At 42.7% G+C, this 12,040-nt stretch overlaps 1 protein-coding gene across 1 annotated transcript in view; it reads right to left on the bottom strand.

Annotated features, from left to right (window-relative positions):
• Positions 1–10,022, bottom strand: part of RIPPLY2 (ripply transcriptional repressor 2) — a 32,332-nt gene extending 22,310 nt beyond the window's left edge. The window contains exons 1-3 of the mRNA XM_057489235.1: positions 9,987–10,022; positions 9,752–9,844; positions 9,135–9,313 (exon numbers count right to left, since the gene is read on the bottom strand). Of these exons, the coding sequence (XP_057345218.1) occupies positions 9,135–9,313; positions 9,752–9,844; positions 9,987–10,022 (308 nt within the window). The remainder of the gene's footprint in view (positions 1–9,134; positions 9,314–9,751; positions 9,845–9,986) is intronic.
• Between the last annotated feature and the right edge of the window lie 2,018 nt (positions 10,023–12,040).

Below are 12,040 nucleotides of genomic sequence, written 5' to 3'. Positions count from 1 at the left end.
CTGCACACTTATGAACCACTGATCTGAGATGACATAACCAGGCTACACTCACAAGACTTTAAGAAGCTGTGTTGTTTTGTTGTTCATCGTCAGGTAGCCACAAGTAAACACTAGAAGATTGCAGTTGGAGCTAATCCTCTCACCCCTCAGGAAAATTTCACTCTCCATAATCATAATAAATGTAGCTGGCTCATTCTAGTAACCAACCAAATCTTTCTTATTTTATGAATTACTGAAAGCAAATCTGGGGCAAGACTGAAATGAGGCCACACATAACTCAGAATTAATTTTGAAATGCCATGTCTAGTAGTCAATCAGTAATCCATCATTCACCATTCTCCAGTAGCTCTGGGATGTTCAGCCTGGGTATCCAGTGGGGTGCACTTCCGGACTGCCCCTTGTGACCATGTGACTCATTTAGTCAATGATATATGAGTAAAAGTGATATGTGTCATTTCTGAATGGAAGCTTTAGAAACCAAGGGGCATTTCCCCTAGTCTGGGTGGAGGAGACTCCATCAGCCTAAAAACGAAAATATGGAACAGAGTTGCTTGCTGACCAGAACTAAATTTTTGTAGTTTTAAACTAGTGAGATTTTGGAGTTGTTTATTCCTGTGGTATAACTTAACCTGTGCTGCCTGATCCATTTTAGTTTCTGACCCACTAATGAAGAATGCCATGGAAGCAAACAGTATAATAATAAAATTCTCTACAACACAGAGAAGGAAAGTAGTGATTCTACAACATTTTGCTATGCTGATGGACAGTGACTGTAAAGGGGTTTATAGGGGAGACCTGGTATAGGGGAGAGCCTAGTAAACATAATATTCGTCATGTAAGTGTAGATTAGTGATACCAAAAACAAAACAAAACAAAAAAAAAAAAAAAAAAAAAAAGAGGGCAGTTCCTGTGTGGTAACCTCCAATGAGTTCTACACAAGGGTATAAAGGGCATATAAAAGTGTAGGCAAAGGGTCTGATTGTGTTTATACAGAAGATCAAAGCCTAATTGGGCTACCCCAAAAATGAACTAAGATACGATATGAAAGAGAACTTCCAACATCAGCACTCTCTGGAAGACTCATGCCAGAAGATGATCATCAAAAAACCCCAACAAAGATCCACGCACTGCTACAGCTGTAGATGCACTCATCCCACCAGCTCCTGGACTTGCCATGGGAATGAAGGAGATATCTAAGCTGGCCTGTGCATACAGTAAAACAACAAATTTGACTGGATCTATACTGTTGGAACTCAACCAAGAATTAGGAAAAGTGCAAATTGTAGCACTCCAAAATCTTACAACTACAGACGATTTACTGTTAAAAGAACATAAGGGATGTGAACATTCCCCAGGAATGGGTTGTTTTAATTTGTCTGATTTCTCTCAGACTGTTCAAGTTCAGTTGGACAATGTCCACCATATCATAGATAAGTTTTCACAAATGCCTAAGGTGCCTAACTGGTTTTCTTGGTTTCACTGGAGATGGCTGGTAATTACAGATATGCTTTGGTTATGTAACTATACTCCTATTATGTTAATGTGTGTGCGCAATTTAAGTAGTAGTTTAAAACCTATACATGCTGAAGTTACTCTACAAGAAGATATGTCAAAGAAATAATCAATCTTCCCATGTTTTCTTCCGCCTGCTACTTCTATAGCTTTTCTTCTTCCTTCCTAATTACAACCCTTAAATAGAATTCGTGCCGCATATCAAATTTACCGAGTATCATAATTCTTCCAAGTGGTAAAGATACCTCAAGACAAATGCTGGGCATAGAAGCTACAGGGCATAAATATGCAAAGAAATAAAAAGCTAACCATTTCAAACAATAAGGCTTCTCTCTCACTTACCAACTTTACATTTCCCTGTATGGCCCCGGAAGATGACTGGTTAGTCAGAGATGGGTAAGATTCCTCAAGGGAGGAACAACCTAAGACAGGCACAGTCGCAGGGAGGCCATCAGGTGAGAAATTGGGGATCAACAGAGGTGAGGCTTAGAACCTCACCCCTCCGTTCTGAGAGAAATCTTCTGCATACGTGGATGTTTTATTGCCCTTGTCTAGCTTGGATTAACACATAGTCTACAGGCACACACCTGATCATCTACATTTGCTCTCTTACAACACTAAACTATGTTTTCTACCTTTATCTTGTATCTACCTACCACTTCAGCATTTTATTAAAAATAATAATAATAAAGAGAGAAATGTGGTATCCACATATAAATCAAGTATAAAAACCAAATGAGTATTCATATTTGAACTGACTGTTTATAGTTCATAATGCATGCGCAAAACCGAAAATTTCTGTGATGACTGCCCTTGTACTGTTCACTATGTAACTTATTCACTATGTAAGAATTTGTTCTCCATGTAAGAACTTGTTTGTTATGCCTCAGAAGATTGGAGACTGACGAAAATTAGGCTCGGGGTGGATTAATGATTGTGCATTGAGCATTGACTCCCCTATACAGAATTTTATTGTCGTTAACAACCATTTGATCAATAAATATGAGAGATGCCCTCACAAAAAAAAAAAAAAAAGGACAGACTTCCAATGGTAAAATAAATAAGTAACCGGGATGTAATGTATAGCATAAGGAATATAGTCAAGATATTGTAACAGCTTGGTAGGGTGATAGCTGGAACCTAGAATTATGTATATAAATGTTTTATCACTGTGTTGTACACTTGAAACTAATGTAATGTAATACTGTGCGTCAACTACCCTTCAATAAAAAATAATTATCTAAAAAAAATATAATAAAATTCTCTCTATAATTTTTAAATTTTTGTTATCATTAATCTACAATTACATGAAGAACATTATGTTTACTAGGGTCCCCCCTTCACCAAGTCCCCCCCACAGTCCATCAGTGTAGTAAGATGTTGTAGAATCACTACTTGTCTTCTCTGTACTGCACAGCCCTCCTCATGCCCCCCCCTACATTATACATGCTAATTGTAATACTCCCTTTCTTCTTCCCCACCCTTATCCCTCCCTCCCCACCCATCCTCCCCAGTCCCTTTCCCTTTGGTAGCTGTTAGTCCATTTTTGGGTTCTGTGATTCTGCTGCTGTTTTGTTCCTTCAGTTTTTCTTTGTTCTTATACTCCACATATGAGTGAAATCATTTGGCACTTGTCTTTCTCTGCCTGGCTTATTTCACTGAGCATAATACCCTCTAGCTCCATCCATGTTGTTGCAAATGGTAGGATTTGTTTTCTTCTTATGCCTGAACAATATTCCATTGTGTATATGTACCACATCTTCTTTATCCATTCACCTATTGATGGACACTTAGGTTGCTTCCATTTCTTGGCTATTGTAAATAGTGCTGTGATAAACATAGGGGTGCATCTGTCTTTTTCAAACTGGGCTGCTGCATTCTTAGGGTAAATTCCTAGGAGTGGAATTCCCGGGTCAAGTGGTATTTCTATTTTGAGCATTTTGAGGAACCTCCATACTGCTTTCCACAATGGTTGAACTACTTTACATTCCCACCAGCAGTGTCGGAGGGTTCCCCTTTCTCCACAACCTTGCCAACATTTGTTGTTGTTTGTCTTTTGGATGGTAGCCATCCTTACTGGTGTGAGGTGATATCTCACTGTAGTTTTAATTTGCATTTCTCTGATGACTAACAATGTGGAGCATCTTTTCATGTGTCTGTTGGCCATCTGAATTTCTTCTTTGGAGAACTGTCTGTTCAGCTCCTCTGCCCACTTTTTAATTGGATTATTTGCTTTTTGTTTGTTGAGGTGCATGAGCTCTTTATACATTTTGGATGTCAAGCCTTTATTGGATCTGTCATTTACAAATATATTCTCCCATACTGTAGGGTACCTTTTTGTTCTATTAATGGTGTCCTTTGCTGCACAGAAGCTTTTCAGCTTGATGTAGTTCCACTTGCTCATTTTTGCTTTTGTTTTCCTTGCCCAGGGAGATATGTTCATGAAGAAGTCACTCATGTTTATGTCCATGAGATTTTTGCCTATGTTTTTTTCTAAGAGTTTTATGGTTTCATGACTTACATTCAGGTCTTTGATCCATTTTGAATTTACTTTTGTGTATGGGGTTAGACAGTGATCCAGTTTCATTCTCCTACATGTAGCTGTTCAGTTTTGCCAGCACCATCTGTTGAAGAGACTGTCATTTCCCCATTGTATGTTCATGGCTCCTTTATCGTATATTAATTGACTGTTTGGGTTAATGTCTGGAGTCTCTATTCTGTTCCACTGGTCTGTGGCTCTGTTCTTGTGCCAGTACCAAATTGTCTTGATTACTGTGGCTTTGCAGTAGAGCTTGAAGTTTAGGAGTGCGGTCCCTCCCACTTTATTCTTCCTTCTCAGGATTACTTTGGCTATTTAGGGTCTTTGGTGCTTCCATATGAATTTTTGAACTATTTGTTCCAGTTTGTTGAAGAATGTTGTTGGTAATTTGATAGGGATTGCATCCAATCTGTATATTGCTTTGGGCAGGATGGCCATTTTGATGATATTAATTCTTCTTAGCCAAGAGCATGGGATGAGTTTCCATTTGTTAGTGTCCTCTTTAATTTCTCTTAAGAGTGTCTTATAGTTTTCAGGGTATAGGTCTTTCACTTATTCCTCCTCCTCCATTCTTTATATGTTGGTTGTTTTATTCTCTGCTCTTTTGTGTTTCCTTTAACTGCTTTTGTGGGTAGTTGATTTTATTTTTTGTCATTAATTAATATTTGGTTGGTCTGCTTTCTTTGCTGTGATTTTATTTTCTCTGGTGACATCTATTTAGTAGTAGGAGTGCTCCCATCTAGAGCAGTCCCTCTAAAATACCCTGTAGAGGTGGTTTATGGGAGGAAATTCCCTCAACTTTTGCTTGTCTGGGAATTGTTTAATCCCTCCTTCATATTTAAATGATAATCATGCTGGATACTGTATTCTTGGTTCAAGGCCCTTCTGTTTCATTGCATTAAATATATCATGCCATTGTCTTCTGGCCTGTAAGGTTTCTGTTGAGAAGTCTGATGATAGCCTGATGGGTTTTCCTTTGTAGGTGACCTTTTTTCTTTCTCTGGTTGCCTTTAATAATCTGTCCTTGTCCTTGATCTTTGCCACTTTAATTATTATGTGTATTGGTGTTGTCCTCCTTGGGTCCCTTCTGTTGGGATTTCTGTGTACTTCCATGGTCTGATCATTATTTCTTCCCCCAGTTTGGGGAAGTTCTCAGCAATTATTTCTTCAAAGACACTTTCTATCCCTTTTTCTCTCTCTTCTTCTGGTAGCCCTGTAATGCAGATATTGTTCCTTTTGGATTGGGCACACAGTTCTCTTAATATTGTTTCATTCCTGGAGATCCTTTTATCTCTCTCTGCATCAGCTTCTATGCATTCCTGTTCTCTGGTTTCTATTCCATCAATGGCCTCTTGCATCTTATCCATTCTGCTCATAAATTCTTCCACAGATTGTTTCATTTCTGTAATCTCCGTCCAGACGTCATCCCTTAGCTCTTGCATATCTCTCTGCAGCTCCGTCAGCATGGTTATGAGCTTTTTTTGAATTCTTTTTCAGGGAGATTGGTTAGGTCTATTGCCTTCTCAGGGGCTGACTCTGTGATTTTGGGCTGTATCAAATTCGTCTGCCTTTTCATGTGATAGAGATAGTTTGCGGAGCTGGCACAAGTGACGGCTGGGAGAATGTCCCTTCTTGCTGGTTTGTGGCCTTCCTCTCCTGGGAGAACAGCAATCCCTAGCGCCTTGTGCTGGGCCTCTGCACGCAGACGGGGCCTCTGATTCTTGCCCGGCCGCTGTGGAGCTCCACGGTTGCTGTGGACGTGGCTGGCCTCAGGCTGCTGTTCTGATATGGCAGAGCCACGTCGGAGTGGGAACAGGCGGGAGGCTTTTTATCGCCATGAGGGGCCTTTGAGCTGCGCTGCTGCCCAGGGGGTTAGGGCACCTGTAGTTCCCTGGGATTCACAGCTGCTGGGCTAAGTGTCCCAGGATGCCTCCGTCCAGCTGTGGGGTCCCTGTCCCTTTAAGACTTTCAAAAAGCACTTGCTTTTCTTTGTCCCAAGGGTGCTGGCTGCGGGGACCCGCTCACAGGTCTTACTGTCCTGTTTCCCTAGTATCCAGCACACTGCGCACACACTGTGTGTCTGCGTTCCCGTTGCAGATGGCTAGGGCTGACTATTTAGCAGTTCTGGGCTCCCTCTCCCTCCCTGCTCTGACTCCTCTCCTCCCGCCGGGACCTGGGGTGGTAGGTGCTTGGGTCCTGCCGGGCCAGGGCTTGTATCTTACCCCCTTCATGAGGTGCTCGGTTCTTGCAGGTGTAGATGTAGTCTGACTGTTGTCCTGTGTCTTCTGGTGTCTCTTTTAGGAATAGTTGTATTTGATGTATATTCAAAAATATATATGGTTTTGGGAGGAGATTTCCGCTGTTCAACTCACACCACCATCTTGGCTTCCCTCCAATTCTCTCTATAATTTTAACAAGGTAGAAGACCAAATAAAGACTGTATTACTTTTGACCAAAGGTTTATATAAAATGAATTATATTTAATGTAATCTTTGAAGCAGATTATAATAATCAAAATCATATCAAATTAGGATGAATTTGTAATGCTGTAGGAAACATTTTTGATTTGTTTTTCCAAAAAAAGACTCTTCATTCATTCTAAAAATGTTCATCAACTGAAACTGCATGAAGACTCTCCTAGGCCCTAGAGGGATACACTGATGGGCTCTACCCTCATGGAGTAAACCATCTCCTGAAGACTTTAGAGAAATTAGGAGTCTAAGTCAGACCTCGGCTCTGTATTTTAAAAAAATACCATTTGTTTTATGATTCATAATGGAAACTCAAATTAGCAGTGACTTAAACAAAATGGAAGATTTTTTTCTGTCCTATAAAGTAATTTACTAGGTAGACATTCCAGGGTTGGTATGACAGCTCTTTTTAATTAGGGACCCACACACTTTGCTTCTGTATCTCTGTTCCACCATCTCTAGGGTATAGACCTGGCCTTTGTTGCCCCAAAAAGCTGCTAGAGATCCAGGTATCACAGCTACACTCCAGGTAGTATTATAGTAGAAGAGACAAGAAGGGTAAAAGGGCCCATAACTGATGTCTTTAATGAGATGTCTTGGAAGTTCCCTTGAAACTTTTCTTTTTAATCTCTTTGGTCTGAATTTAGCTGCATAGCCACACCTAACTGCAAGGAAATGTGAGAAATACATCCTTTATTGAGAGTAACCCTATCTCTACCTAAAAATTTGTGGTGGGGGGCAGTGTTACCAAGGAAGAATGAATATTGATGTGGTAACTAGTAGATTCTGCCACATGGTTCTATAGCAGGTCGTACTTACTACTACTTACTCTGCAACTACTGTTACAAAGGACCGGAGCTGAACACTGGAGGCACTCACTAGAACGAACAGTATCTGAGCTGCTGGTCTGTGCAGAACAGATTTCCTTTCCTGGGCTGGGGGTCCCTGGTTATGGATTCAGCATGTTCCCAAAGCAAAAGATTGTTAAGACCAAGTCAGCCTTCAATCCTAGGATAGGCTGAAGTTTTATTTATAAGTGATAATTAAGAAAGGTTATACTAAAAAGAAAGAAAGGTTATACTAAAATAGACACCTGGATATTGCACATTTTGGAACTTAATGATTATTTACAGTCGATTGAAAAGTTTTAAAGTGTAAGATGCTTCCTTGTAATAGGTACATTTAATCCCTCCATCATTTCAGCGTACAGTGCCTCCTCACCCATGCCTCAGCTGCCCCTCTGGTCCTACACCCAGAACTCGAGGGGCTGCACCTTCCCAGCGGCCAGCTGTGGTGGGGGGAGGGGAGTTTGCCTGGTGTGTGTGCTGGGGAAGGGCAGTCTAACTGCTGCAGACATAGACTTTCAACTAATCATTCTGTTTTCAGCATCAGCCCACATTCTCATCTTCCACGGCACTTGGTGCCTCTGGTTCTTGAGGCCTGCTAGGGTTCTGCAGCGGGAATCAGCTGTTTCTAGTCACTGCCTTCCACCCTGCTAGGTTAGGTGTCAGCTCTCTTCAAACTGATGAGCCCATTGCTAGTCGTCCATTTACTCCTCTTTACCCTTGAGTATATATGCCTTCTTTGTTTCTTAACTGTCATTTGAACTGGGTTTTAGGAGACAACTGAGATAAATGTATTTATACAATCCACATTTCCAGGTATCTTTTTCATTATATCATTAAAGGTAAATTAGATTGAAGCAGAATCAAAAACCATCTATAGGGCAGTATAAAATCAGAAACATATACTCTTATTCTGATTAGACTATTACCGGTAAATTGCTGAGGCACAAATTAAAGGGTTTTTTTTTCTTAATGAATATTAATTCTGGCAAGACTGTGCAGAGCTGGTTTTTAGAGACAATTTAGTTCTACTTAAAAATTTGTCATAATGAACACAATCCATACTGGATGTTGAATCCAGCAGTTTGTTACACATATAGCGGAGAGCGACATGATGAGCTCACACCTGTTCAGGGAGGGTGCGGCGCTACTCCTGCACCCAACACCCGCCCCACCCGTCTTCTCTCTTGTCCACTGATTGTTCTATCAGTCTGACTGTGGCTGACTTAAGGAGAAGGGAACTTATTGGAAGGATACTGGGAGTTCATAGATGTTGAGTTCAAGTGAGAGGATAACAAGAACAAGGAAACTCAGAGGGATTCGTGCAGGAGGCAGGGAATACAGACGGTCACAGAAACAGAAGAGCCTGGTCAGAATGTAGTTGTTTGTGTCGCCCCTGTATAAAATTGATCTTCAAAGTGCCCCCAACCCTGTTATACTCTCTCAGGATTCAAGGTCTGGGGGTGTTCTCTCTGTGACCCAAGTCACTGCCAGGAACATTATCAAGTTGCTCACCACCACAGGAAACTGGACTTGACCCTGCCAGGACCGTCTGGGGCCCGGACAGCCTACCTTTCAGAGTAGTAGCCCTCTCACCCAAGCGGTGAGCTTAGGTCAGGCAGAAGACAGACCCGCACTCTTAACTTTCAGCTTCTGGGAAATGGGTGATAAGAGCCAGGAAGTCCTATGCCCAAGCATTCTCCTTAAAGATCGGGGGGGATGTCAGGGCACGGCTGCGTCCCAAATAGCTCTTGGGCCCTTCCTCACAGGCCCAGAGCCTCGGTGCGGTCCGTGGCCGCGGCTTCGGCAGACGGCTGCGTGGCCCCCCCCTGCGGCCCCTCGCCCTCCGCGCCCCCAGCCCCTCGCGCTGCCCGCCTGGGGCAGCTGGCCCGGCCCTGCAGGCGGGGTGCTACGGCCGCAGCCAACCAATTTCTCCGCTCGTTGTTCTAAAATTTTTTTTAAGTTCTCAAATTATCTATACATTCTTCATCAAGCCCCTGTTGCCCACAGTGCTAAATATCGTGATGAAATAACCTTGTAGTATTTTTTTCCTTCTTCCTGGTTCTACACTTCCTGTAAAATTTCCCAGTTTTACACTTTTCCCCCAACTCTTACTCCTTAAGATCTCATGCTGAGCAAAGCCCCTGCGCACAAGTCTGTCTCAGGCTCTGCTCTGCAGGGGGACCCAGACTAAGAGCAGGTGGCAAGGAACCGTGACGAAGTTGTCTTCGGGGATTGTATCCATGAAAGCCGTGAGCAGCATGTATGTGGGTCCTCTTCTTTCTAATTTTAAATATTAGATAAATAAAATACAGTGTATTCAAAGTGTCAGCAACTGCGGTCCCATCTTAGAGGGTTCGTGCATGGACAGAGCTTGCACATACAGTTCGGCCCCCTGAGTACAGGCAGGATCCTTCCACCACCCCAGCATCCTGCTGGGTGTCCAGGATCTGACAGCTCTCGGGCTCACAGGCACCCTGAGCAAAACAGTCGGTGTTTTAGTCATGCCAGGTGAGGCTATACTACATTAACAGATGTACCCCAGATTTCAGTGGCTTACCACAGTAAAAGCTTATTATTTCTCCCTTACGCAAAATCCAGCGCGGATACTCCTCACACAGCCTCCCAGTCCTTCCTATCCCGTAGCATCCCCATCTTTATAATGCCCAGGGTACAATGAAAGGGAGAGCAGGACTGGGCAATAGGGACATAGATGGCTTCTTATATTCCAGGCCTGGAAGTGGTACTCGCTACTTCCATCCACATCCCATTGGCCAGATCTAGGCACGTGCCGCCACCCAGACGCCGAGGGCTGGAGAATGCAGACTCCTTGTGTGTCCGGGAGGTAGGCCCAGGAATGTGCCTGCCTCATCTTGCAGGAGGTCCTTGCTCGGTGGCTGCAGGGCCATCACAGGGAGGACTCAGATCCCTCCCCAGAGCCCCTCAGCTTTGTCCCCTCCTTGGGCCACTTCCCCTAGATTGACCCCAGGCTCTTGGAGTCCCACTTGGCGTCGTCCATCTCTGGTGCCTCTCTTCAGCCTCTGCCCCTCTCCGGGCCCCGTGTGCTCTTACAATAGACTTCAGTGGCTCATTCAACCTGGAGCCCAAGTCAAAAGCAGCCCAAGGAGGCAAATCCATCTCTCTTTTGAAGGCTCAGTCTTTGAATCCTCTCAGTGTGTAAGAAGTAATTACATTGCATCCCTCTAATTCACCAAAGAAAAGGTTGAAAAAGGACAAAGCAGTCAAACTTTCCCATTCAGAGTGGCTGAATACTTATATTCTGCTATAATGGTTTCATGTCCCCTTCTCTCCACCTTCTTGGTCCCCATTCCAGTTCAGGTCCTCAGCATCTCCCACCTGCACCTGTCCAGGCTCTTTGCCTCTACCCTACAGACATAATCTTCTAACATGAAAATCTGATCAAGTCAGTCGACAGTGAAGAAACCTGTAATAGTTCTTGGTAGTCCTATAGGTGTGTGCACACCCAATAGCATGACATCCACAGTAGGCAAAATACTGTACCCCCACCCTTGCAATGATGTTCATGTCCTAGTCCCCAGAACCTGTGACTATGTTTTAGTAAAATGGACTTTGCATACATGACTGAGGATCTTGAAATAGGAAATTATCCTGGATCATGTGGGTGGGCCCAAGGTAATCACAGGAGTTCTTATACGAGGGAGGCGGAAGGGTGTCAGTAGCAGGAGATGGGGCGATGGAAGTGAGAGGGTGGGGTGATGTGAGGAAGGGGCCATGACCCAAGGGATGCAGGAGGCCTCCAGAAGCTGGAAGAGACAATGAGTGGATTCTGAACCCCTGGAGCTTCCAAAAGAAGACAACTTGATTTTAGCCCCAAAAGACTCATTTTGAACTTTCAACTTCAGATCTGTAAGAAATAAATGTATGTCGTCTTGAGCCACTAAATCTGTGGTAATGTATTAATAGCAGCAGTAGGAAGCTGATACAGTTCCCAAGATTCTTTCCATCCTGGTCCCAGGCTATTTTTCCAACTTCATCTCCAGCCCTTCTCTCTTCTATCTTCTCCATCCACAGTGAAAGAATTAGTTTTTCAAATATTCTGAAACCCTGGGTCTGCTCTCATCCACCCGATAAGCTATTAAACTCCTGCTCAGGCTCCCAGGTTCAGCCTAAATGCCCTTTGCTCAGAATGGCCCTGTCCTATTCTTCCTTCTCTCACTACAAGTCCATCACTTTGAATATATATGTCATCATTTAGGTCGTTCTCCTTGCCAGAGCATGAATTCCTTTCTGAAAAATATCATTTAAGTATTTCTAGAAAGCTTTTAAACCAGTGCCTAAACTACAATAGATAAAGTTAAATAAATGTTTATTAAGGGGATTTTAATTCTTTATACTTGCCCATGTGAAATGCTTTAGGTATGAGAAAAGCAATCCATATCAATCTGATGAGGAATTTCCCACAATATATAGACTTTAAGTTCTATACAATGTTAGGAACCTTCTCACCTATACTATCCCCCACCCACTTTTAACTTATCATAGGAGCAGAAATAATAATAACACATTGGGTAAAGTCATGTCTTGTATCTGCATAAAAGTTTATAAATCCACTTATAGGTAATAAATAATATTTGCATATTGTTTCTATTCCAGCTTGTAAACTCGAAGTATACAAGGACTTCAAGACAATA

This window comes from Manis pentadactyla, chromosome 12, assembly GCF_030020395.1.
Source record: "Manis pentadactyla isolate mManPen7 chromosome 12, mManPen7.hap1, whole genome shotgun sequence".
In the NCBI taxonomy this organism is placed as follows: Eukaryota; Metazoa; Chordata; class Mammalia; order Pholidota; family Manidae; genus Manis; species Manis pentadactyla.
Note: the sequence above shows the minus strand (reverse complement) of the source record. Positions and strands in the feature narration are given on the sequence as shown.